At 35.4% G+C, this 26,759-nt stretch overlaps 2 protein-coding genes and 1 long non-coding RNA gene across 3 annotated transcripts; 1 reads left to right on the plus strand and 2 right to left on the minus strand.

Moving 5' to 3' along the window:
- Positions 1-1,555: 1,555 nt before the first annotated feature.
- On the minus strand, positions 1,556-25,918 carry LOC127858189 (uncharacterized). Its single transcript, XM_052395163.1, has 5 exons — positions 25,602-25,918; positions 12,933-13,133; positions 4,647-4,892; positions 4,079-4,248; positions 1,556-3,784 (listed from the first exon to the last, which is right to left on the minus strand). The coding sequence occupies exons 1-5, from the start codon at positions 25,768-25,770 to the stop codon at positions 3,077-3,079; spliced, it is 1,494 nt and encodes a 497-aa protein (XP_052251123.1). The 5' UTR covers positions 25,771-25,918; the 3' UTR covers positions 1,556-3,076.
- On the plus strand, positions 5,538-8,349 carry LOC127858190 (uncharacterized). The gene is made up of 4 exons (XM_052395164.1): positions 5,538-5,618; positions 6,963-7,257; positions 7,597-7,734; positions 8,035-8,349. Exons 1-4 carry the CDS (start codon positions 5,574-5,576, stop codon positions 8,187-8,189), a joined length of 633 nt encoding a protein of 210 aa, XP_052251124.1. The 5' UTR covers positions 5,538-5,573; the 3' UTR covers positions 8,190-8,349.
- On the minus strand, positions 8,637-12,188 carry LOC127858191 (uncharacterized). Its single transcript, XR_008038804.1, has 3 exons — positions 12,117-12,188; positions 11,545-11,700; positions 8,637-10,346 (listed from the first exon to the last, which is right to left on the minus strand). It is a non-coding gene; the product is annotated as an uncharacterized LOC127858191 (long non-coding RNA).
- Positions 25,919-26,759: the final 841 nt, after the last annotated feature.

Raw genomic sequence — 26,759 nt, forward strand, 5'->3', positions numbered from 1 at the left:
GTAAAATATCTTCAGTGTCTGTAAATGTGCAGTCTAATAAACGTAAAACGGTCCCCTTAGCCATTTGAATTAAGTTCTTTTTTAAAGATTTTTTTTGTATTCCGGTTTGTTTTTAAATATTATAAAGCGCGCTGCTTTTTGTATGATGTTGCAATCACAGTGTATAAACAAATTGTATCATACCCGGATGTTGCGATGTGATTGTCATGGCGAAATGAATATTTTGCATACGTACGCTGCTAGAAAGGTAAATTATTTTCCTTTTTTGTCATTATGATGGTCTTCAAACAGTTATTTATATTCAGATTTTAATTCAGATTCCTCAGGCATTGTATGTATTGAAAAAAGGATAAAAGGCGTTACTGATCACTGAACATCTCGTCAAATTGTCATGATCTAGTTTTGAAATCTGTGTTGTACTGGCGTTTTAACAAATAACAAGAACTATTTATACATCAAATGTTAGATTAAGAATGTGCACTTTCGATCAGTACAACGTATTTATTTAGGGATTCTTTCTTGCATCAGATATATGCGTTTCATACTACACACGTGTGCTTCTACTTCTGTATCAATTATTGCATAAACTGAATCAATCATTTGTATGATTATAGCGATTATTATGTATCAATTATTGGGATTTTCAATATGTGATTGAAGTTAACATGTTATTATTTCGTCCTCCTAAATGTTTTAAACAAATACGAAACAGTTTCATACACTTCATTGATAACATATGTTTATCAATGACGGTTAGTCTTTGTAAGAAACAACGTTAGAATGTGTTATATATAAATCAATAGCTGGCACACACTACATGTACAAGTGTTGGTTAATAAAAGTGGAGAGACTGTGGAGATTTTGTAATACTCTTTTCGGTTTAAGGAATATCATTTGCAGGTATTTCTGTCTGTTATTTATTTCAAATTTATTTTAGCTGAAACTTCGTTCTATAATAATATGCATTCATGATATAGCCACTGTTGCATGGCCTATAGTAATACGGGATTTCAGTAATTCGCACACGTAAGTGTACATATATACATGTGCCTATGTTTTGGAAAAATTATGCAAATTCTAAATCATCCAAAATCAACGTTACCCTTTCATTTTAAAGTTGAAGAAAATATCGTTTATTGTTTCTCTCTCAGGTCATACGTAATTAAACAAAGATAGCCAGTACGAACAGTTTACGCTGCTGCTGGTGGTGGTGTTGTTGCTCATGATGATATCAACTTTAATGATGATAACGATGATGATCATCACCATGATGGGAGTGAAAGTAATGATTATTGTGGCGATTTATATTAACTCTCTGCATTTCTTGGGAAACATTAATATAGAACTAAATTATTGCTATTTTACAGAAACATGGCGTACGAGTCAATAGAAGATTTTGGCTTGGACGATAGTTTTGCTGCGGTAAATTGCACGTCAACCCCTATGAAAACTATCTCTGCTGAAACACCACTTGACATGAGTAAAACATGTCCCCATCAGCCAACCAAAGGACAGCATTAACAATGTGCTGGACATGAGATACAACGAAAATGTATCTGGAATAAGTTTAATCTCTTCAGTTAACCATATTTGTGACATGTGTGAATATTCGACCAATCAAAGATGCAAAATCGGCATAGATTTATAGCAATTGAATGCATATAATGTAATCGCAATCAATGATACAGCATCGCTGTATGATAATCATTTAAAAAAAACATCTTCTTTATTTTAATCAATATCTTAGTATTTTCAAAATGCCGATAGATTATATGTATCATAACAGTTATTTGACTTCAATTGCAATATATTACATACACAAATATGTATATTTCAAAACAGATTTTAGACAAAAAATGATATTTTGGCATAGAGCAACATGTTTTTTTCCAGTTTTCTTCGGTGATTTTCAATGTTTTCATAAACAACAACTTCTTCGAAGCGGATTTATACGTTATCAAGGGAAACTTTATTCTCTACGACATCTAAAGTACAGAGTTTACTTACTTGTTTGCAGTATTAATCCATGGATTTGTATCAAAATTAACAGCGGTCTGTAAATATTGCCGTAACGCCATGGCAATCATATCGCAACATCCGGGTATGATACAATTGGTTTATACACTGTGAATCAGGTCCTTCCCCGTTTTTACTATTCCATCGTGTAAATTAGTGATGTTTCGTTCGCTTTGTTCGCTTTCTGTTTGAAGATGTTTAGAGCGTTCGTGTCTCAGTAACTTAAATTTTTGTTTATGTTTTTTATCTAATTGAACCTGTTTTTCTTCTGTTTCCTTGAAAATATCATTCTGCATTTTATTGAAATCATTTTTAAATAGTTCATGTTGTAAAGATTGTTCAGTGTTGTTTGTCCGCTGCAGATGGTCAGCTCGAACTCTCTCACAAATTGCAATAGTAAACTTCTGTAACAAGATGATCATGTCATTCTCAAGTTAAGTTGAGTTAAGTTACCTACATTGACATTGAGTAAAAGACGTAGACCATTCGGGACAATATCATAATTTCCATAATTTTGCAGAAAACGGACATGTAAACTGCTTTTCATGTGGCAGGGTTCTCAGCTTTTTGGATAAACAAAATTCCAGGATCATAATTTCGACCTATTTCTTGTTTAAGACACCCTCAATAAATAGCAGTTGCATACATAACTAAGCTACATGTATACTACAAAGCCACCATTATTGACCATAGCCATGCAGAGGAAACGATTTGCTGTTTTAATTGTATGGACTTCTCGACACAAGTCGAAAAGTCTGACAAAACAAAATTCCCTTATTTCGGGAACTTTTCCCAAATTCCTTGACTTTTCCCTGACTGGAAAAAGTGAAAGTCTTTTTCCAGGTTTTCCCTGATTTCCAGGTTGGCAGGGAACCCTGTGTGGTTGACCGCTAACTTCCTGAGATGTTAACGTGAATCTTAAGCAGAAACTGTTCTACGATTAGTCCAATTTTATAAGTAAATAAAATATTTCTTACAAACACATTATAATTTAAAAAATACAAATGCAATAAAAAAAATCACAACAACGTGATATAATTGTGAATATTGCTTTAAATTGTTATCTGTTTTGAGAATCCTGGCAATGATAAAATACGGAGCGTTGATTGAGAATAGTTCGGACTTTACACTTTTCGGAAATCGCGGCATCCAATTTGGCGCGTTTTTCTACGGCCGGAGATCGTCTGCTTCTCTTAACCACCTTCCCAAGAGCTCTATCCGGCGACAGAGAATTCCGATTTGAAAAGTTACTGTTCTGCGCATGCCTTTTCCTATTCTCAGCAATGATTGGTCCGATATCAATGACGTCGGAAGAATCGGAAATGAACTTGTCTGTTTCATCTATCTCCTCTTGAGATTGGTCCGTACTGTTTACCCCATTTTCGTTTTCAAAGCCTTTGAACTCGAACGGGCCTGGTTTCTGAATACCTTTAATTTCTGAAATAGGGTTTGGTATTACTCTGATAATTTTAGGTACTGAATCAGACTTTACTAAGTCATCGATGTGTTCTGCTTTTTCACTATCTTCGTTCTTGTCTACATCTGTGTCGGTTGTTTCCTTTGTTAGCGCACTAGTTGATTCGTCCCATTCAATACTAGAACTCTCACTTGATATACATTCAGAAATGGAGACCGGCTTAATCTCTTCTGATTTCAGTGTTGGGTCTAAATAATCGCCTTTCAGCCATACATGCTGGGAACCGGAAATGAAGTGACGGAAGTGACGTATAACGCGACTACCAATTGAATCATAGCTTTCACCAATAACCTACAACATAAGACTAACAGTTTTAAAAGTGTACCATATTTTGCCTTTCAAAAATAATACTTACTGTATCAACGCGTACTAATTATACATGGTAACATGGCGTAATATATTCTGCATGAACGCAGCCAGACTATTTACAAAGAGTTACAATATTTTTTTTAAGATTATTTGCGTATCCAAAGTTCCAAATGCTGTAATTGCTGTAAACATGTTTCAATTGCAATAACCACCGGACCAAATGTAAATAATTGCGCTTTAAGTAAATACATCATTTAATTGATAGGCGACACATACTTCAATTTCAAGTGATGTATTGCCGATGAGTATGTTTGCCTTGTAAAGGTTCTTCACACGTGAAGCGTGCACACCCTTGCTGTTAATCGGTCCAATCAGTTCCAAGTCCAGTGTATCGAGCACAGTCTGTCGCAGTGTTACAACGTCACTTCCGGAATCTACCATGAATTCTACAATATATGGGCATATCCACATGACATGTATGATATTTTCATAGGGACGGTATGGGCGATTTTGCAATTAATTATGTCAAGTCCTGAGTACAACAGACCCACGCCTGGCCAAACAAATAGTTAAAACACTAAAACAGCAGTAAATCAAAGGAATTTCCCTTAGAAAAGATCATTAAAGGGATAAATATTTGCAATTATGAGTTATATCATAATAAAAATTTTGATTCTAAACAAAAAGTTCACATATAATATTGACCTCCTTTATCTTTCAATAATATGACAAATTATGTAACAAAATACTACAGATGTGAATTTTAAATTAATTATACTTACCTAGATTTTTACATATATACGATTTAAACAATATAACCACGATGATATTGTTATAAGCATACCAATATCCACGCGGTCTCGAGAGTCCAGGGTGGACACGACGGTAGCGTTCAGTAACAGGAAGTCGTACTTAGCGTCTCTAAGGCAGAAAGGCTTTGCCCACCTCCCAAATGCAACCGCCACTTCAGGTGGTGTCGATGAAATGCACGAGCTTCTTATGACGTCACTGTTCTTAGACATAACGTCACAGGAGACCTCGGAAACAATGACCGGAAGCTCGGTAGTGTGCATTAGGACAAGCTGTTTAACTGAATTGCATAACACAATTGAAAAGGTTAACATGTAATTCACTAAAGCGAATAAAATAATAACAGGAAAATATTAAAGGAGGAATTAAGCAAAAGTGGAATGGCGAGGGCGGCTTGCTTCGATTTAAATGCGTCACCCTCTTAAATGTGTGTCCCACTTCTGCCAAACCCACCCATTAAAATATGTCTTCTCTTGTCCCCTTTACATCCGTCAATAGTTTTACAAATATATACACACACAAACGTGTTTTTACAAACTTTTGACCATTGTATTCATTAACATGCCGAATTACTCGATGTCATGATAATTTTAATAACAAACATATCTAAAAGAATACAGTATATGCTGAATTGATGATTGAAGTACTTAACCCTTTGCATGCTGGGAAATTTGTTGCCTGCTAAAATGTCTTCTGCTGAATTTCTAAAATTAGCATTTTCTTCGATCATGTTAGGTAGCAGCACATTACGCCAATTCGTAAATTCAAAGACCTATCTAACAAGTGCTAAAGAAGCCCTTCTAATTCTTAAGGGGAAAATTTCGAAATATTTTGTATAAACAGGTTCATACTGACCAGTCAGGTCAACTGAAGAAGCATTATAAGCACTCGAACGAAATATTTTTAATTCCAAAAATGACATGAGCAATGTGCGGGAACAAAAACTGTCACATGACCACAAATGCGAACGACCACGGCTATTTTTCGGATAAAACGTCAATCGAAGGTATGTTTTCTTACGTTTTCTCCGTTTTAGCAGAACACATGTTACAATGCCTTGGTGCACCGTACTCAGTGCGAATTCTACTTTTCATTGATGTATTGCTCATATTTTTAGGTATAATACTTTTTGAGAACATTCAATGACAAATATCGAACTTGACGATGTAGACGACCACACATCTTGTTTCTGTGTCCGTTTCTCTTTTAAAAGACCAAGTTGTCAATGTTTAACTGTACTAATAAGACCAACAGAACAGTTTCGAAATCTAAATGGTTTAAAAAGGTTATAAACATTGTCTTAAGTATAATTATAAAGGGAAAATAAATGTGCGAACGACCACACTTGAAAACCATTTGCGAACGACCACACTTTGTATATAAATTTATGGGAACGACCACACTTAATTATTAAACACTCGTACGAATGCACGCAAGCGCGCGCGCACACACGCGCACGCACACACACACACAAATATACATACATACACATGCAGATACATACATACACATTCATATACACATGCAGATTCATGCATAAATATGCAGAAACATACATACAGATGTAGATACATACATGCACATGCAGATACATACATACACATGCAGATACATACATACACATGCAGATACATACATACACATGCAGATACATGCATACACATGCAGATACATACATACACATGCAGATACATACATACACATGCAGATACATACATACACATGCAGATACATACATACACATGCAGATACAGCAATAAATATGCAGATACATACATACACATGCAGATACATACATACACATGCAGATACATACATACACTTACAGATACATACATACACATGCAGATACATACATACACATGCAGATACACGCATACACATGCAGATACTTACATACACGTGCATATACATACACACGCAGATACATACATAAACATGCAGATACATGCCTAAATATGCAGATACATACATACACATGCATATACACATGCAGATTCATGCATAAATATGCAGATACATACATACACATGCAGATACACGCATACACATGCAGATACATACATACACGTGCATATACATACACACGCAGATACATACATAAACATGCAGATACATGCCTAAATATGCAGATACATACATAAACATGCAGATACATACACACATACACATGCAGATGCATACATACACATGCAGATACATACATTAACATGCAGATATATAAATACACATGCAGATACATACTTAAACATGCAGATACATACATACACATGCAGACACACACACACACGCGCGCGCACACACACACATGCTAACAATAACAATAACTTTTAAATTTGATCTTTTTCAGTATTTTAACAAGATGCGACGAAAAACAAAGCTTAACTTACATAGAGTCAAATCCAGAAGATCGAAATGTGGTTATGCTGACATGACGCGAGAACTGCTTCAACTTGTCGCGAAAGATGATGTAAACGCTCGGAAAACTTTGTTGCCACAAAAGAAATTCATCAACACCAAGATCTCGAACAAATCAGCACACCTATGCATGACGCCTTCGCGAACCAACAAACGCAAACTGACACCGTTGAAATCTCCTATTAAGACTCCTTTCAAATCTCCCATTTACAAAGCAAGAGCAATCGGTAAGAGATGTCCATCGTCTTTGTCTTGATGTACGATGTCGAATGTATCAACAAGTCCAACAAGAGACTTTTTCTTAAGTGGTATCCGCTTTTTTAAAAGCATTGAGCGTTGACTTATCTGATCAAGAAGCACTTAGCATAATTCTTTATTTTGCTCAAGCTCAACGAAGGGGACGGTGGAAATAGATTCCCTAAATATAAGCTTAAGCGTTCAAAAATCTTCATAATAGGCCCGCCGTTTTTCAATTATTTTTTGTTTAGAACCTTTGTATACTTTAGTATAATTTAGTATATAGTCATAGAATATTCATGCATATAACAATATATTTTTTATTATAGACCATTTATATACCGTACGGGACGATCGCATAAATATCATCTGCTGGAGAAGTCTAAGGATTTATCATCCGAGTGTGACCAGAACTGTGCGGCATGCGTCTCTAGATTCAGAGCAGTCGTTACTGATATTACGATCAAGTAAGTTAGTTGGACTTACTGTAGGCTATGAAAACAAACTTCGTTTTGTTTATCCCGCTAGTACATATATGGCTTTATATGCTCAATTCCGATCGTTATGACAAAACAAATATCAATTGGAAACCACGTGCATTGTTTAACTTTGAAATAGGCTAGCAATGTTTAAAGTTTGAAAAATATTTTTAAGTTACAAATACTTAAATACGAACCATATAAATTTGTTTCAATATATTTTATCATCATATTTGCGCTAACTGATGTTTAAAATAATAAAGCTCAATATGGTATTCAATCTTACAGAGACCATTTCTTTGATCATCGAAAAGGGAGTAAGAAGAAAGGCGGGACCGTTGATATGGACAGAAACTCTATACAAAAAGGCGCCCTTGGTGTTAGGTGGGAAAAAGCTAGAAGAAATGATTCCAAAATGCTGGTTACTTCTAAAATGGGCCTAACAGACGTCATCTAACTTTCATTGTGTTTTGTGTACTATATTAAAACAGCAAAACGATGAATTCGAATGTAAATAATATAGATTATATACCAGCAACATGTAATGACATATTCATTTAAAGGTAAATACATGTACTTATGCGAACATTTACCAACTGAATGTGCATGTGTTTCTCCATATTGTATACGTATCCCATGCGTAAGTGGCGTATGTGGATACGCAACTTATTTTTTAACTTGTTATACGTGTTAATATATGCATATTAAATTTCATAAATGAGGTGGAAGTCTTATGAAATATGCAGTTATTTACAATGGTGTTGAATGGTGAAACGAGTGAAAATTTATATTTGTATCCTTTCTATCACAAAACTGTACATTCATTTTATTTACCACAAACATTTTTTTCTGATTAACAATTTATTATAAGAAATAATCAAAGACAAAGATCACAGTGCGGATATTTGCAAACATAAAACTGTCAGTCTAAAATGTATACTTATGTTTTCCTGAACACATTATCACAGAACATAAAAATAATAGCACTGAGTGTAAATAGTCATAAATCATCACATTAATGACTTCGCCATATGGAACATCAAGTATGCATTTATATAATACAAAAGCAAACCATCAATCAAATTGTGTTGAAACTTTTGACTAGAATTGTTTATATAATATCTGTATTAATCAGGTTTCTGTATCGTGTGACTCATTTATACTTCAAATGAGCATAACAAATTGTATAAACTATTTTAATTAATCTACAACATCGTTATCGTTAACGCATAAAAAACATTTACAAACGAAACATGAACTACAGAACAAGGTTTTATAAATGATTTATCACAAGCACCAATTTATAACAAATACTATGTCACTAGAAAAACAGCAAACAACTCGTAAATGAAGATGAAAAATACCCACGAAATGGCTTCTTTCAAGCAGGTGAAAAACAATGTTGATGCCAAAATTGTGTTCCGAGTACACATTGATCACACACAAAGATTAGATTTTAGACGTAGATATTCGAATTTAGTCGCCTAGTTTCATGGAGCATTACTCTGAATAAATGGACATATCGACGGTTACCCCTCTATAAATACATATATACAATATAATGATTGTAAGGTATATACCACAAAAAGCAATACTATGTTGATTGAATCGTTAAAAAATATAACAGCTAAAATATTGATTAACCAACACGTCCTCTGTTTGATTAAAACTCACACTTATGGAATCCGATTGCATCACATCAAAGTATATTACAAGTCCGGTATCTACCGGCTTGGAGGTATTGCCATGTACATTATATTACTATAAGCTACTACAATGTTGCCGCAGTCGCTAAAATATCCCCTTGAAAACTATGTATAATTATTGAAATATATATGCTACTAAGTGACTATCAACAAGATATCTACGTTTTAAGCAATAATTTTAATATTTTTTAAAACTGTATAAGCCGAAAATTTGTCCCTATAAAATAGTGTTGAATCCACAAAAATTACGTCTTGTACTTATACAAAGTATGAACAACAGAACTATGAAGTTTCAGTTTGATGCACATAATTGTTTGTTGTTAAGTTCGCATGTACAATGATGCAGGTATCGTGAACAAGGTAAAACAAGAGAATTTACCTAAGTGAGAGGGGACAACTCTGCAATAAATAGCATGACATACACCAAAACGAAGTATTGTATATATTATAAAACTCATTTAAAAAGTTTCATTTTAATACACAACAAACTCCAATATACCACACAAACTGTGTTTGGACGGGTAAAAGGACCATGTATAAAATGTATGTAACTACACATAATCACTTCACGGACAGCACAATACAAATGCATGATTGGCGAACTGTACACTTGGCGTCGCTTAATTACTGCTGTGTACTTTCATGTGACGAGACAGGCTACTTCGATGCCGGAATACTTTGTCACACTTCAAGCATTTCAAGTTATGTTCTTCGTTGTGCATATCTATATGTGCCTTTAAATTGGAATTCTCAGCAAAACGTACGCCACATTTATCACACGCAATTGTCTGCCCATTTTCCCGCCGCATGTGCTTCTGCAGGTCAGCATTTGTAGGAAATGACTTACTGCACTTGGTACACACGAATGCCTTCTCTTCGCCATGTACATGGCATCTACAGTTATAATTATCAGTAAATTTTAATAGCGTTTAATTATATAAGAACCTTCTCAATTTTCTTATTTTAGTCAAAATATTTTATAATGGGTCAATAAGTATTAATCATATGGTGTAAAGCCCAAGTCTCACTATTGCCGGTGTAGCACCGCTTAATCCCGGTTTGATAGAGCCGGTCGGCCGGCGACTTCCGGGATGATCGATGGTTATTTTTTAGCGCGGTAACATATTCCCGGTTTACATCCTGGCAGAGTCCCGGTCGGCCCCGGTAGAGCTACGGTTTATCCCGGTGAGTTCCGGTCGTAGCCGGGGGAGTCCCGGTCGTAGTCGGTAGCGTCCCGGTGAAAGCCGGTGGCGTCCCGGCAGAGCTCCGGTGACATGCCGGTGGAGATACGGTGCTGCCCCGGTTGTTCCCGGTGCCGCGCCGGTTGTTCCCGGTACGTCCCGGTGACTCCCGGTTCATGCTGGAGGCAATAACCGTAACTCTGCCGTGATTAACCGGCTACAACCGGGGCTCCACCGGCACGAACCGTAGCTCTACCGGCATTAATTGGTGAAACGTAGCTACACCGGGACTTTGCCGGCATTCATCGGGGCTATACCGGCGTCAGACCGGGACGTTGCCGAAGTTCTGCCGGGGTCAAAAGCATCTCAGATAAACCCCGGTTCGTGCCGGTGGAGCTACGGTGCTGCCCCGGTTGTTCCCGGTGCCGCGCCGGTTGTTTCCGGTACGGCCCGGTGACTCCCGGTTCATCCCGGAGGTATTAAACATTTTAATAGTTTGCCGGTGGAGCCCCGGTTGTACCCGGTTCATCCCGGACATTCCTGGTGGAGCCCCGGTTCATACCGGTAGACCCCGGATCACGCATCGGGGCTCCACCGGCATCGCAAAATGTGTTAGTGAGACTGGGCCTTAAACTATCAGTACTTCAAGCTGTTTATTAAGCCCATGTTGATCCCATTACAAACATAAGCAAGTAAGACTTTTTGCATGTGACATGATACACTAGTTATGAAATACAATAGTTTTGATAGGTTAAGCACCCATCTTTGCTGTGTCGATTTTGTACCTCTTATTTGTAAAATTTCATCAGGGTTAAATAGAAATTAAAAAGAAGAAATTAACAGCATATTTTTGTATTAATTACACTTTCTGACAAACATAATTCAATATATGATTAACACAATTATTGTACCTGTGCCTGTTCAGATTCGCCTTGCTGAAAAACACTTTCGCAGCATGTATATCCCTTCCCAGTCCCTGTGTGACTAATCTCATGCTGGCGCAGAGACGACTTGCTTTTAAGTACGTTGCCACAATAGCGGCATATATGTGGGTCTGAGCGATCCATCTGAAATATACATTTTATTGCATGCATACATGTGTCAAGAATACAGTGTGTGGTCGTTCGCCTATAACTCGGGTGTGGTCGTTCGCCAATTTAAAAACAAATGTCGTCGGTCGTTCTAAATAATAAAATATTAATATTGAGACTTATATTTGGTCGTATTTGAAATAAATACGCATAATGACAGTAATAAAAAACCTTCATTTGTAATCGCTTTAACAACAAACACAGGTATTAGTAAAAATGTGTGGTCGTCTACATCGTCAAGTTCGATATTTGTCATTGAATGTTCTCAAAAAGTATTATACCTAAAAATATGAGCAATACATCAATGAAAAGTAGAATTCGCACTGAGTACGGTGCACCAAGGCATTGTAACATGTGTTCTGCTAAAACGGAGAAAACGTAAGAAAACATACCTTCGATTGACGTTTTATCCGAAAAATAGCCGTGGTCGTTCGCATTTGTGGTCATGTGACAGTTTTTGTTCCCACACATTGATGAGGCAATGCATTACTTTCGGTTTAAAGCATCACAACGTGAAAGTGTTACACACTTAAAGGGATCTTTTCACGCTTTGGTAAATTGACAAAATTGAAAAAAGTTGTTTCAGATTCGCAAATTTTCGTTTTAGTTATGATATTTGTGAGGAAACAGTAATACTGAACATAAACCATGGTCTAATAGAGCCATTATATGCATATTTTGACGATTTTAAAACCTAAAAATTATAAAGCGTTGCAACGCGAAACGATTGAATAATTTGGAGAGTTCTGTTTTTGTCGTTAAATTTTGTGAAACTACGAAGATTGCTTATATAAGGTATAAAATACAATTAGCATGTGTACTCGGCGGAATAGCTCAGTAGGCTAAAGCGTTTTTACTTCAGGATTCTGGCAGGACTCCAGGGGTCACTGGTTCGAAACCTGGTCCGGGCAATGTTCGTTTCCTTTTTTTAATTTTATTCTTGATTTTTTACTGGAGCTTTTACGATCCAATGTTTACATTTATCGATATAAAGCATTTAATGAATAAGTTAAAAAAATGCTAAAATCTGTGAAAAGGCCCCTTTAAATTGTTATTATGCGTTGATTAATATGTATTTGTAGTTGCTTTTGTTTTCATTCTAAGCATTTTATTTTTCATTTAATTCAGTGATAAATTATAACAGTTTTTCAATTTAAATAATATACTTCAAATCGACAACTAAACTGATTGCGAAGCGGCTGACCTACCTGCGCGCTCTAGACGTCGCTTGTGTCCCGGCAGAGTAATCTCAAGCTCGTCGTACAGTTGCTCATCAGGAAGTTGGAGGCGCGCAACGGCGGCGAGATCCAAGAGGTCGCTCTGCAGGAAGCTCTCGAAGTAGTGCTCCAGCCCAGACCCATGCAGCCACTCGTGAAGCCGGTACTGCTTGCTCGGTTCGTAGTGGCGAGCTGACGTAAACACGCGGAAAATGCAAGAATAAAATTCAGTGACGGTGTGACGCATGAATGTCCAGACATTGTGCTTTTAATCATTTTTTACTTATGTCGAGGATATGTCGAGAATTAATGTTTTTGATACTGTTCAACATTAATAGTTTTGTAATTATCGAATTTGTCAAAAATGTTTAACAGTATCATCGAAGTGATGAAGTGTGATTTTTGTCTTCGCGTATAAATAAGAATTTACGAGTTTCGTAATAAATTAATGTCACTTTTAAAGGTCGTTTGGCAATCTGAATCGGATAATATAAATTTTCATATGCTATTTAGAACAATGTCCTTGCAAAGGCGAATGCTTTATCAAAAATAGCAATTGGATTGCCTAGTATAGGTATGAAATTAAATAAAGTGTCAATCCATAATTTCTCAAAGTCACGTGTGCGTCGTATTCCACACCAAACAGACAATCAAACGTGCACCTCGTGTGTATTTACTCACGATCAAACAAATTGTACCATATAAATGTATAATATAACAAGACTATTGCCAAGCAATATATGTCCCCTACCGGCTCCACCAATGTCAGAAATATTTTTTTATTTGCTGCCATAGCAACCAGAATTTTTGACGTAGGAACAAAATGAAATGACGAGCATAATGTCCTTATTGCCATCTATCCATGTTTCAAGTTTCATGAAAAAATATGAAGAGCTTTAAAAGTTATCGCAGGATCCAGAAAAGTGTGACAGACTCACAGACTGACGGACACACAGAGCGCAAACCATAAGTCCCCTCCGGTGAAACCAGTAGGGGACGACAAGCTCACTGGAAACATACAGCATGTTTATTGCATAAATACAGGCGGCGTTCACATTATCCGACAGAAAAGTTTTACTATGACGTGTTCCAAGAATAACATTATAATTGCCTTTACAAAATACAATTATCGTGAAGTGCGTCTAGTTCTTTTTGAATGTTTTGAGCTTTTATAAGTACATACTAACACTATCCGGAACGTCAGTAGCTGGGGTTGGATATTTGCAACTACTTGAACTAGAAAGGAGTCTAGAGTCTCATTAAATATTCATGCCGTTTTCAGAATTTCGTGTCAAATTAACAGCAGATACGGGTAATTATATTTCCGTGCTCGATCCACACTTAAAGCTATGGTTTCACCGTACAAACAGCACTGACAAGCCCGTGAATAACCAGCTTCAAATTCAATATATATTTGACATATTGTCGATACTGCAAATCCTCATTTAAACGTTTACTGCTGCGAGACAAAGTGCCAATTAATAATTGATAAGAGAGCAATCGATCAACACGGTTACAAATGCCTTTATTTCAATTGGCGTAAAAACGGAAGCAAATAGCATCAAGTGGAAATCGGGTTCCTTTCACTGTATCGACTATGGGACTTCACTAATTTCCGGCGTAATGAATTCATCAACCAGGAGTTACGCTTGCGGTTAAAGGGGATTCAATACATGACCTGACTAAGCGAATATTTATCATTAGTAAAAGCAGTCGTTGGCAATTTTCGCTCATCTTTTGAAACAAAAAAATGATATACCGGTACATAGCAACGCGTTTGTAAGCAATGTTCGGTCGAAGAGCACGGACTTAAATTATGATACTGAATCTTATTACAATGGGAAGAACAAACTACGTTAAAAACAATGCCTTTTTGCGAGTAAAACAAAAAGAAGGTAAAGGGAAAATCATACAAACAAGGGCTGTTTGTAAAACATGCATGCTCCCCATATGGGCTGTCCGTTGTAGTGGCAGCCATTGTGTGAATACGTTTTTTGTCACTGTGATCTTGACCTTTGACCTAGTGACCTCAAAATCAATAGGGGTCATCTGTGAGTCACGATCAATGTACCTATGAAGTGTCATGATCCTAGGCAAAAGCGTTCTTGAGTTATCATCCGACAATCATTTTACTATTTCTGGTCACCGTGACCTTGACCTTTGACCTTGTGACCTCAAAATCAATAGGGGTCATCTGCGAGTCATGATCAATCTACCTGTGAAGTTTCATGATCCTAGGCATATGCGTTCTTGAGTTATCATCCGAAAACCATTTTACTATTTCGGGTCACCGTGACCTTGACCTTTGACCTAGTGACCTCAAAATCAATAGGGGTCATCTGCGAGTCATGATCAATCTACCCATGAAGTTTCATGATCCTAGGCGTATGCGTTCTTGAGATATCATTCAAAAACCATTTTACTATTTCGGGTCACCGTGACCTTGACCTTTGACCTCAAAATCAATAGGGGTCACCTGCGAGTCATGATCAATGTACCTATGAAGTTTCATGATCCTAGGCCCAAGCGTTCTTGAGTTATCGTCTGACAACCACCTGGTGGACGGACCGACAGACCGACATACCGACAGACCGACCGACATGAGCAAAGCAATATACCCCCTCTTCTTCGAAGGGGGGCATAAAAATATCACCTCACGTATTCCGTGATTGTTTTATTTGAAATTTAAACATAAATGAATTGTCAAAATTTCAATGTAGAGTCTGTTCGCCCATCAACGTTTTCGCTTCCCGGCATTTGCTGACACAGATCTAATTTATATGAAAGCCAAATAAAGGATCAATAAATTGTAAGGTACTATAATATGTAATCTTTCCACTATTTAATTTCCAATCAATCTTATCACATACTATGTCTTTGTCATATAAAATTGCCGTTCGGTTGTGTTACTTTAGTTTGATTCATGAATGAATCACTTAAGAAATATATATAAAATGCAGAAATGCGTTGTTGTCGGCATCCTCTTTGATTATGCTGTACTCTCATTTTTTCCGCCCGCCCCTAATGAACATGCATGCCAATGTCGACCCGATACATGCTGGATTATCGGTATGTGACAAATGCAAATCTTGAACATGGAAGCAGGATGCAGAACCAAGAGACGAAGATAGATCGTCTGTTAAAAAAAAAGTTATATACACGACAAGACAATGTATATTTTTAGTCCCCTACCGGTTTCACCGAAGGGGACTTCTGGTTTTTGCTCCGTCTGTCAGTCAGTCAGTCAGTCTGTCACACTTTTCTGGATCCTGCGATAATTTTTAAAGCTCTTAATATTTTTCATGAAACTTGAAACATGGATAGATGGCAATATGGACATTATGCACGTCATTTCATTTCGTTCCTACGTCAACAAATTCTGGTTGCTATGGCAACAAATAGACTAGAAATACTGCCGAAAAGGTGGTTTTCTGGATCCTGCGATAACTTTTAAAGTTCTTATTATTTTTTCATGAAACTTGAAACATGGATAGATGGCGAAATGGACATTATGCACGTCATTTCATTTTGTTCCTACGTCAAAAATTCTGGTTGCTATGGCAACAAATATATATATATATATATATATATATATATATATATATATATATATATATATATATATATATATATATATAATCTAAAAATGGTGGAATTTCTGACAATGGTGGAGCCGGTAGGGGACTTATGTTGCTTGGCAATAGTCTTGTTATCACATGCTTTACCCTGTTTCCAATTTAATACAACCATTTCCCGGTACTTATTTTTAATATTGCACATGTGTAATACAACATTTTTAAGCGTTTTAATTGGCTTAGTTTTCGTTTATTGACCAATCGCATATTGTTATTTTGCTGCAATGCGTCAAATGACGTCACGAAATGTAAACAACATTCGGGATTCATAATTATGTTTGCGTAAATATTTATTTAATTTGCTCATTTAAAAGCATGCGATAAAAAAGATCTGACACTCGTTGTCATATCATACCATATTTTATTAAACTCGTCCAGGAAATTCGTATGTAAGCTCGCCAAAAGCTCGCTTACTAACAAAATTCCTGAACTCGTTTAATAAAATATGGTATGATATGACAACTTGTGCCAGATCCTAAATATATATATTTCAGTCCTTCATTCGTTTTGCTAAAACATGCGAAATCAATCCAAAATGTTCCTGAATTTATACCTATGCATTTGTTTACGGAAACTGGATCATCGTTTTTTTGTATCATAATATGTGTTGCAATTGCTCTTGGTGATTCCAATGATGAATCGTTTTAAAATATACATACTTAAAAAAAAGTACAGTCGATTGGTGTATAGCGAATTTTAGTGAGTAACGGATAGCTTAAACGGTTTTTGCAAAATGCTTTTATTTATGTTAAGATTTATAGTTTTCTATTAATTGAATACAAATAGCCTATCATTGTTAAGTCGATTCATGTTTTTGTTGATGTGTGTCAATGTTTACAACTGTTTCTTTTTCGAAAGCAAAACAAGGTCACGTTATGTACGCACCGTTTTTGTGACGACAGGAACAGTGCAGACGAATGGTTTCTTGAATTTTGCAGATTTTGTTTGGTAAACATAATGTTCATTGATGTAATATTTTAGTATTATCAGTCCTTTACAAAAGTAAGAATGCTCAGAAACCAAATTGATGCGTACCATATAAAATAAGCATGAAAGCTGCAACTCGGGATTTAGTGAATAACGGACATGTGGTGACCCATATTCAGGAATGTGGGGATTGTCTCAAAATAAATATAAACCCAATTGAAGTTGTCCACTACACATGTGGTAAGCGTGTGGTTATGATATTATTAAGTAAAAACATCATTTTTACTGAAAAATAATCAAATTATAACAAAAAATCAATTTCTCTGAAAACATATCTTCCGCAATCAAATCTATATATAGATTCAACTCAAAATGACCCGAATATAGGGTGCATCGCTTTGAACAGCAATTACTTCATCAATTGACCAGTCGCCAAATTATCGATCGCTCCGCCCACATAGTCACGTGGTCTAGTGATTAGAAAACTCCGACAAGCAGATCGCAATTATAGCGGATTACGTGAGGGAAATTCTATATCTGTAATGATGTATTATGCTCTTTTCTATAAAATAAATTATTAAAGCCGCACACTAAACTAAACTGCTTTGTAAAACGTTAATACAATTATAAAAACTTTAGAGAGAAATGGCGTAATCAAAATAAATGAGTTAACGGCAGACTGACTATCAGAAACGTTTCTTATACATATTATATAGGGAGGTGATGAGAACTCCGTCGTAAAAATGAGCATTTATTTCATATTGATTTTGAACTTGTATTCAACCGTCTGACAGTGAACCCGGTGGCTATTCATATATAATTTTGAAAATAATTTTATTAAATTCAAATGACATATCCATATCATGATGGGTTTTTTGTTTATTAAAAATGTTTAGATCTTTGTTTTATTGTGTTATTTTTAAAAAGACACCGATTTTTTTTATTTAGATATAAATTAAATTTTTATTGTAACCATAATTTAATACAGGCCTGATTTCGTGGTTTCATTAACAGATAGTCTAATATGCATTTTATTACATTTATGTTTAATGCGAACCTGATACATTTCACTATCAAAAAATGAAATGTTTGTATTACGGTGCTGTTCACGAACATTCGAATTGAATACATTTAGCATATTATGCATTTGCTTATTTATAACAAGATGGCCCTTATATGTTAATTGCAATTTTCACATTTCTCCAGTGACAATGTATGTTGTATTAGAAATGTTGTTGTTGTAATATAAGCCGTACATTTTACACTTGAAGTCGCTTTAAGCTGGCTAAGCCGCGTTGAAATCACCTTTTTGTTGTTTTTACTTTAGTTAAAATAATATTTAAGTTAACAATTTATAATGATTTCCCTTGTTTATGATGCACAGAAAATAAATATATAATTGGAAATCATTTAAGTAATTAAATAGTTTTCTTTTCTTGTGTACAGTACCTAACAATGCCTTAATGTTCCTTCATTCTGAGATCCACGCAACATACTGTTATTTATTAATCATCGACAATTACGCTGAGATTAATAAGCACGTGTGGCAATTATTATGTTGCCCAAACTGCTTAAAAATATTGTGCATCAAACGGTATAACACGTTTAATAGAACACACACCTGGTGTGGTTAAACTATTTATTGTGTTTGTTTTCTCATTACTCGTTCATATGTTCAAGAAAAAAAGATAAAATAATAACCCTTTATAAAGTATGTATAGCACCTACAATTTTGAATAATGATCGAATAGTAACGATCATGCATTTGATATAAAATCTGTGTAAACTCTTAAAAATTACGTTCATTCCATATGGACAACACGCTTTGTTTGTCGGACAAAATGGCGGCCAGATAAGCGTTGCTGAGGGGTGTGTGAAAAATCGATATCTGATTGGCTGATCGACAAAATGTGGGCGGAGTTGGCGACTGGTCAATTGTGTAGCGATTTCCATGAATTTGGTCTTATTAAACGCAGAAATGAATTTCCTTTCTGGATTGCAATAATGTTTTACAAATGCTGTGTCAAATTTCAAGAAATAACACGATACACATGTAATCCGATAAAGACCAAAGCGATCCGGTAATGGCTGAATCAGAGTACCATGAAATTCGCGCTGTAAACAAATAATATTTTTCGGAAATTTAAATCCGCTGGCATGTTTCAATAGGAAAGACATGTGTCTATCTAGGTTTAATGGTTTAATTACTGATGCATGGTGTTTACGTTGAAATGAGACTCGAAGTCCTTAGCTGTCCGTTATACACCAATCGACTGTATTTTTCGCAAAAAAATCGGCATTTGACCTTTAAAGTAAAAACAAATAAAAACAACATTGTATTGTAGCAATGATTGATTGCATAATGCAGTCCCCGATTGTAATTATCTGGTTGATGAAATGACCGCATTACGGGGCAGACATAGTCATGTGGTTTATACGATTTTGGCCAATGTAAAACCCGTTACAAGATCGTTTTACAAATTTATAACGACCGACTAACATTAATTGTTTGCTAAATCCAGTTCCTTCCGTCTGTCGCTATTTTGTGTCGCACGTTAAACACAAAAGTAAACCGTAAGATCGATGCAACAAACAAAATTTAAACAAGAGCACCGCCTTGCGGGTGCAGACCGCTCATCTATTTTCTTTTTAAAGGTGAAAGGACTCTCATTTTCAATCACAAAGGAGGGAGGGGTGGAGTGAAGAGGGGTGTATAGTGTGGGGGTTTGGGTGCGATGGTTGGTCGGTATTTCAAACATAAAATAATAAAAATAAATATTTGTGTTTTGAACCGTTTCAAATAAAAAAAAATTGGGGGGTGGGTGGGTATAGTGTGAGGGTGTGGTGGTCATTTTTGAGATGATCTTTAAAAAAAAATAATTAGGAGGGGGGATTCGGGGTGGGGGGGAGGGGGGGTGGGGGGATTCTTGGGTGCGATGGTCGGACAGTATTTCAAACATAAAATAATAAAAATAAATATTTGTGTTTTTTAACCGTTTCTAAAAAAAAATTGGGGGGTGGGTGGGGTGGTATAGTGTGCGGTTGTGGTGGTCATTTGTGAGATGATCTTAAAAAAAATATAAAAAAATAGGGGGGATTCGGGGGGGAAGGCACGGGGGATGGTTTGGGTGGAGTCTATTGTGGTATGTCAGGTAAGAGTATTTTTTTCAAAGTATCAATCAAATCTAATCATAAATAAAGAAGTTATGGCAATTTTAGCAAAATTTAATAATTTGACCTTGAGAGTCAAGGTCATTCAAAGGTCAAGGTAAAATTCAACTTGCCAGGTACAGTAACCTCATGATAGCATGAAAGTATTTGAAGTTTGAAAGCAATAGCCTTGATACTTTAGAAGTAAAGTGGATCGAAACACAAAATTTAACCATATATTCAAAGTTACTAAGTAAAAAAAGGGCCATAATTCCGTGTAAATGACAACAAGAGTTATGCAACTTGTCCTTTTACTGTACCCTTATGATAGTTTGCGAGTGTTCCAAGTATGAAAGCAATATCTATAATACTTAAGGGGTAAAGTGGACCAAAACACATAACTTAACCAAATTTTCAATTTTCTAAGTATAAAGGGGCCATAATTTCGTCCAAATGCCAGTCAGAGTTACATAACTTTGCCTGCACAGTCCCCTTATGATATTTAATAAGTGTTGCAAGTATGAAAGCAATAGCTTTGATACTGTAGGAATAAAGTGGACCTAAACACAAAACTTAACCAAATTTTCAATTTTCTAAGTATAAAAAGGGCACATAATTTTGTCAAAATGCCAGTCAGAGTTACATTACTTTGCCTGCACAGTCCCCTTATGATAGTTAGTCAGTGTTGCAAGTATGAAAGCAAAAGCTTTGATACTTAAGGAATAAAATGGACCTAAACACAAAACTTAACCAAAATTTTCAATTTTCTAAGTATAAAAAGGGCACATAATTCTGTCAAAATGCACGCCAGAGTCATCTAACTTTGCCTGTCCAGTCCCCTCATGATAGTAAGTAAGTGTACCAAGTTTTAATGCAATAGCATTGATACTTTCTGAGAAAAGTGGACCTAAACGCAAAACTTAACCGGACGCCAACGCCGACGCCATGGTGATGACAATAGCTCATTTTTTTTTCAAAAAATAGATGAGCTAAAAATGTTAACTTTTCATTTTAGTAAATTTTAGTTGTATTTTGTTGCGAGTTTTGAGTAAATGTGTGTCTGTGTCCGTTACACGCCATCACATGTTGTGAGCATGTGGTTTTGTTTTGAATTGTTGGTAATGGTTTAATGGTTTAATATTTCAACTCTTTAACTTAGAATCCTTTACCCACGCTGGAGTTCTATAGTGCAGAAACTAATGAATGTAAAATGATTGATACATTATCTGCTGTTTATGTTGTTTGTTGAGTTCGTTTATATGTATTATCCCAACGCGTTTAAAAGCGTGGGGATATTGTATTGATCTCCGCTGTCTGTCCGCCTGTCCTGGCGACTATCTTCTCCTACACTATTGGCACTAGAACCTTGAAACTTACTCATATGGTAGCTATGAGCATATTTGCGGCGGTGCACTATTTGGAATTTTGATTTGACCCCTGGGTAAAAAGTGATGGGGTAAAATGAGAACATTTTCACTCATTTTAGTAACAACATGCGACGCACATAATAACTTTTGACCCAGGGGTCAGATCAAAATCCCAAAAAGTGTGACGTAGCACATATGCTTATAGCTACAATGTGTGTAATTTCAAGGTTCTAGAGCTTATAGTGTAGGAGGAGATAGTGGAGAACCACGTCCACACAAAATTTTGTTTAAACATAACTTCTTCATCTAATTTCTTCAAATAAATAATGAACATCTCTTATGACAACACGGTCTATCTCGACCATCCATGTCCACATTACCCACCCCAGTGCCATTGGTTAAGGTAAAGGCAGCTTGGTTCCCGTCCTCTTTCAAATTTATCGAAAGGTTCTCGGGTACTACTTGCCCGTACCACCACATTTGTTTTCGTACCCAATATTTTTCGTACCCATTTTTTTCGTAACCAAATTTTTTTTCCATACCCAATTGTTTTCGTACCCAATTTTTATTTCGTAACCAAATATTGTTCGTACCCAAATCTGTTCGTACCCAAAAAAAAGGTTTACAGTCAACTCGTACCTAAGTCAACTCGCACGGTAGTCAACTCGCACGTTGTTTGGTCAACTCGCACGGAAATCAACTCGTACCTAAGTCAAATCGCACGGTAGTCAAACTATTGATATGTTAATGGGTTCTAAATGAGTTATTTATGCATAAACACAAATGAGAAATACTTTCAGAGTGTAGTTCAATACTTTTTATTGCAATATTTTCACAAAATAACACTTTTTTCTCACAAAATATTGTTTTAACCATAATAACATTATCAGCACATTATAACAGACAGTAAAAGTGCATTTAAAAATATTTTTTAACTATCATTTTAATTTGTATTACAAAATGAACACACATTATCAAAGCGTTATATATGTACACAAGTAGACATACATCTATATACATTTATCTTAATATTTATTTCAATATAAATTTACACACAGCATCAAAGCTTATAATATGTACGAATAGGACATTAAGACCGATAATCGAAGAACGGACAGACCTACTTATTATTAAAAATTTAATAATTTGTCATACTACAATTAATGAAGATCCCGTTATATATGGAAAACTTATTGCGCACAAAATTATAGGAAAAAAACGTATAACAATAATGTCAACGTACGTGAGTACAAATACGTATAGCTTAGTATCGTATAAACCGCGTATATATGATTATCATACATACATGTATTCAGGGACCTATAATGTATTTAAACATGGTTGTACGAAAAAATGAGTAATTTTTCAATAACAATCAATCATAATACAATCTTACAATAATCAAATGTGTATTTAGTTAAAACTTTAATAAAACTGCCCAGCATTATTAAAATTTGAACATGAGTTACGGTTCTACATTAATAAATTAAATATTAAATTGCATTAATTAATTCCATACTACAGCCCTCTCTAGGCAATCCCTATCAGTAATAGCCTTATCTACCCCTCGATAATCAGTACCCTCATCAGCTCTAAATGACTGGCAGATTAGCTGTTTATTGTAATTTTAGTGGTGAGAAATAGGATATGGTGTTTTCAGGTATTGTTACTTTGTTGACTGATTATGTGACAGATGTTTTATTATTACATTTCCAATTAAACAACTAACATAGTAACGTATAAAAATTTCTAAATCTTTCATAGCTTATTAAAAAAGTAAAAACAAAAATCTTATATACATTTTTTTACAATTGAATAGAAATTATAATACAAATAATTAAAAAACAAAGAACATGAACGCGGAAATAGAGCTCTACAAAGACTTGATATGAATTCTCAACACGCAAACAATTAAACGTATTTGAAAAATCTTACAAGTAAACAAATACATAACTAAGAAACTTTGATTTATTATGAAATAACCGCATGCAACAAACATCACCTAATGTTCGTTTTAATTTTATTTAATTTAACTTACACCTGATTATACAAGTAAAAATATTTGATTCCAAGCTAAATTAACTTTTATTGAATCGTGCGCGGTATACAACAGCCTTTACAAATTTATCCGTGTTGTGACAAACATTAAAGTATCATACCAGTTAAATTTAATTGAATAATGTTTTGCCATTTTAATTATTATTTGTTGTATTAAAGACCTTTCACACCTCTTACACACATTCATATAACCCGTGAAAAACACCGACCACAAGTGTAAAAGAGCCATTAAATGTGACAACCGTATATTCAGATTATTCAAAAAGGACATAATTTCTATTATTAATACTTATAAACTTCTTATAAACTACTGATCATATTACATCCTTCATCTACTTGTATATATTTATTTTGGGGGGGGGGCGAGTTGACTTCAAAAAGTGCGAGTTGACCAGAAATGCCGTGCGTGTTGACCAAAAAACGTGCGAGTTGACTACCGTGCGAGTTGACTTAGGTACGAGTTGACCGGCACCCAAAAAAAATGATACCCAAATTTGTTCGTACCCAAAAAAAATTTGAACCGAATTTTTTTTTCGTACCCAATTTTTTTTTGTACCACAATTTGTTTGGCCTTTATTTGTTCGTACCCAAAATTTTCATAACCAAATTTGTTTTTCGTACCCAAAATTTCTTATGACAATACAGTCAATCTCAACTATGCGTGGCCCTATTACCAACCCTGGGGAGCCCCGCCCACATCGACCACCCAAAATTGTGTTTTAACATAACTTCTTCATTTATTCACCAATTGACTTCAAATTAATACTGAATATGTCTTATGACAACACGGTCGATATCAACCATCCATTTTCACATTATCCACCCCAGGGCCCCCGCCCCACATAGGCCACACCCACCAAAAAATGCATTTTCGTCCGTCCTGGCTACTATCTCCTCCTAAACTATTAGCACTTGAACCTTGAAACTTAAACAAACGGTAGCTATAAGCATATGTGCAAAAGTGCTCTATTTGTAATTTTGATCTGACCCCTGGGTCAAAAATGCGGCGTGGGGATATGTGTAAGCCTATGCTGCGCCATTTCTAGTGTCATATTGGTTTGAAAAAAATAAGAAATACTGAATTTATGATATTCATATAATAATAAATAGTTATTTTATTGATTCTTAACTAAAAACACACATAAATTACCAAGATGTACCTACCCTTCTGTACAGTACAGTATGAGGCAATGATTTGAATATGCAATATTACAAAATTGAAAATAAAGGAGTCATACAAACAATAGACATTTCAACACTTTCTGTTTCAACATGATCTTTAAATGTTTATTATGTATATTATTTTGAATGTTTCATAAAAAAGTGATTCTCAATTGATAAGCATAAAATAAAATTCATGAAAATGTATAAAATGATTTGTAAAAGTATTAATAAAGGCTTCAAATTTCTCTATTGTGACGTTTGTATACAGTATTTCGTCGGTATTTAGATACACAATTCATGAGCACATGCATGTATACCAAAGACCTGCATGCATACAATAAAAAGCAAAAAGTAATCACCTGCATGTAGAATCGTCTGTCTATCTTTGGCATCAATTATGTACATGGTGTTCAAATCTTCATCATTCAAATAGCAAATGTCACCCTCCTTGTCAAATCCTTTTGCCATAAAAATGTCATAATATTCGATTAAACCAACTTGGCTGAGAAATATCCGAACTCCGTCCATGTTGTTGAACTGACATCATGTGACACCATACATCGGGTGCTTTCCAATAAACTCAGCTGATGTTTTAATCGACTAAACGATTTTCCAATTTCAAATCATTACCGATGTCCAATGTTGACAAACTGAAAGGAAACTCCTAATTACGTTTTATTGGTTGGCTTTGGGGAAACACGTACTATAAATAACTATAATAGACGGGTTAGCGACGGTTAAAATCCAATAAAAGGGATTACATAGCCTAGTCCATAAAAGGACATAAACGCCTTTTAAAACACACACAAATATACAATGTGAAATTCCAATGTTATTATTACTACCTATTACATATAGGGCACATTACAATTAAAGCAAGAATACTTTAGTTAATATGTCATATGTGTTTCAAACTTTCCGTGACTTCAGTTGAACGTTTTTATGTTCTGTATGTGTTGTCCTAATTTGAATAGGGAGCGAAAAGGGTACCTTTTAGGATTACTTTATAAAAACACACATACAACCTTAAATAAAGATTTAAGGACATAATATACAATAAATACATAACATTTAACCAGGGGATGTATCACATGCGATAATTTGTTAATTCTTAAAAGTACCTCGGGTACCTCTGAGTACGACCGGGTTCTTTAAAGCGTATTTTCCTTTCCCGGGGTACATTGTATTGTACTTAATTGTATGTTTTAGTATATTTTCCGTACTCCAGGTAATTTGTACTATACGTAAGAGAATCCGGCGTACTTAAAAGTAGCACCTGAGCCGACGGTGACCAATCGTGGTTGCTTAATTCGCCGTCGTTGGCCCAGTTTCTACTTAAAAGTAATCCGGGTAATCCTAACTACCAGTATACCACTATGTACCCCGGGTAAGGAAAATTTGCTAAAAGGCACAGCGTTAAACTCCAAGTACTTTTTAGTATACTTTCCATATCCCGGGTAATTTGTAGTATACTTATGACCTGGGAATTTTAAGTAGTACATGAGTCGACAATGGCC

This window comes from Dreissena polymorpha, chromosome 14 (genome assembly GCF_020536995.1).
Source record: "Dreissena polymorpha isolate Duluth1 chromosome 14, UMN_Dpol_1.0, whole genome shotgun sequence".
NCBI lineage: Eukaryota > Metazoa > Mollusca > Bivalvia > Myida > Dreissenidae > Dreissena > Dreissena polymorpha.

Excerpts from the sequence above, each read along its gene's own strand:
- LOC127858190 (XM_052395164.1), top strand. The coding sequence starts at position 5,574 with ATGCGAACGACCACGGCTATTTTTCGGATAAAACGTCAATCGAAG. Across the intron at positions 5,619-6,962 it reads GGATAAAACGTCAATCGAAG|TATTTTAACAAGATGCGACG; the intron begins GTATGTTTTCTT and ends GATCTTTTTCAG. Across the intron at positions 7,258-7,596 it reads TTACAAAGCAAGAGCAATCG|ACCATTTATATACCGTACGG; the intron begins GTAAGAGATGTC and ends TTTTTATTATAG.
- LOC127858189 (XM_052395163.1), bottom strand. The coding sequence starts at position 25,770 with ATGGACGGAGTTCGGATATTTCTCAGCCAAGTTGGTTTAATCGAATAT. Across the intron at positions 13,134-25,601 it reads ACAGACGATTCTACATGCAG|CTCGCCACTACGAACCGAGC; the intron begins GTGATTACTTTT and ends TGTTTACGTCAG. Across the intron at positions 4,249-4,646 it reads TCGAGACCGCGTGGATATTG|AATTCATGGTAGATTCCGGA; the intron begins GTATGCTTATAA and ends CATATATTGTAG.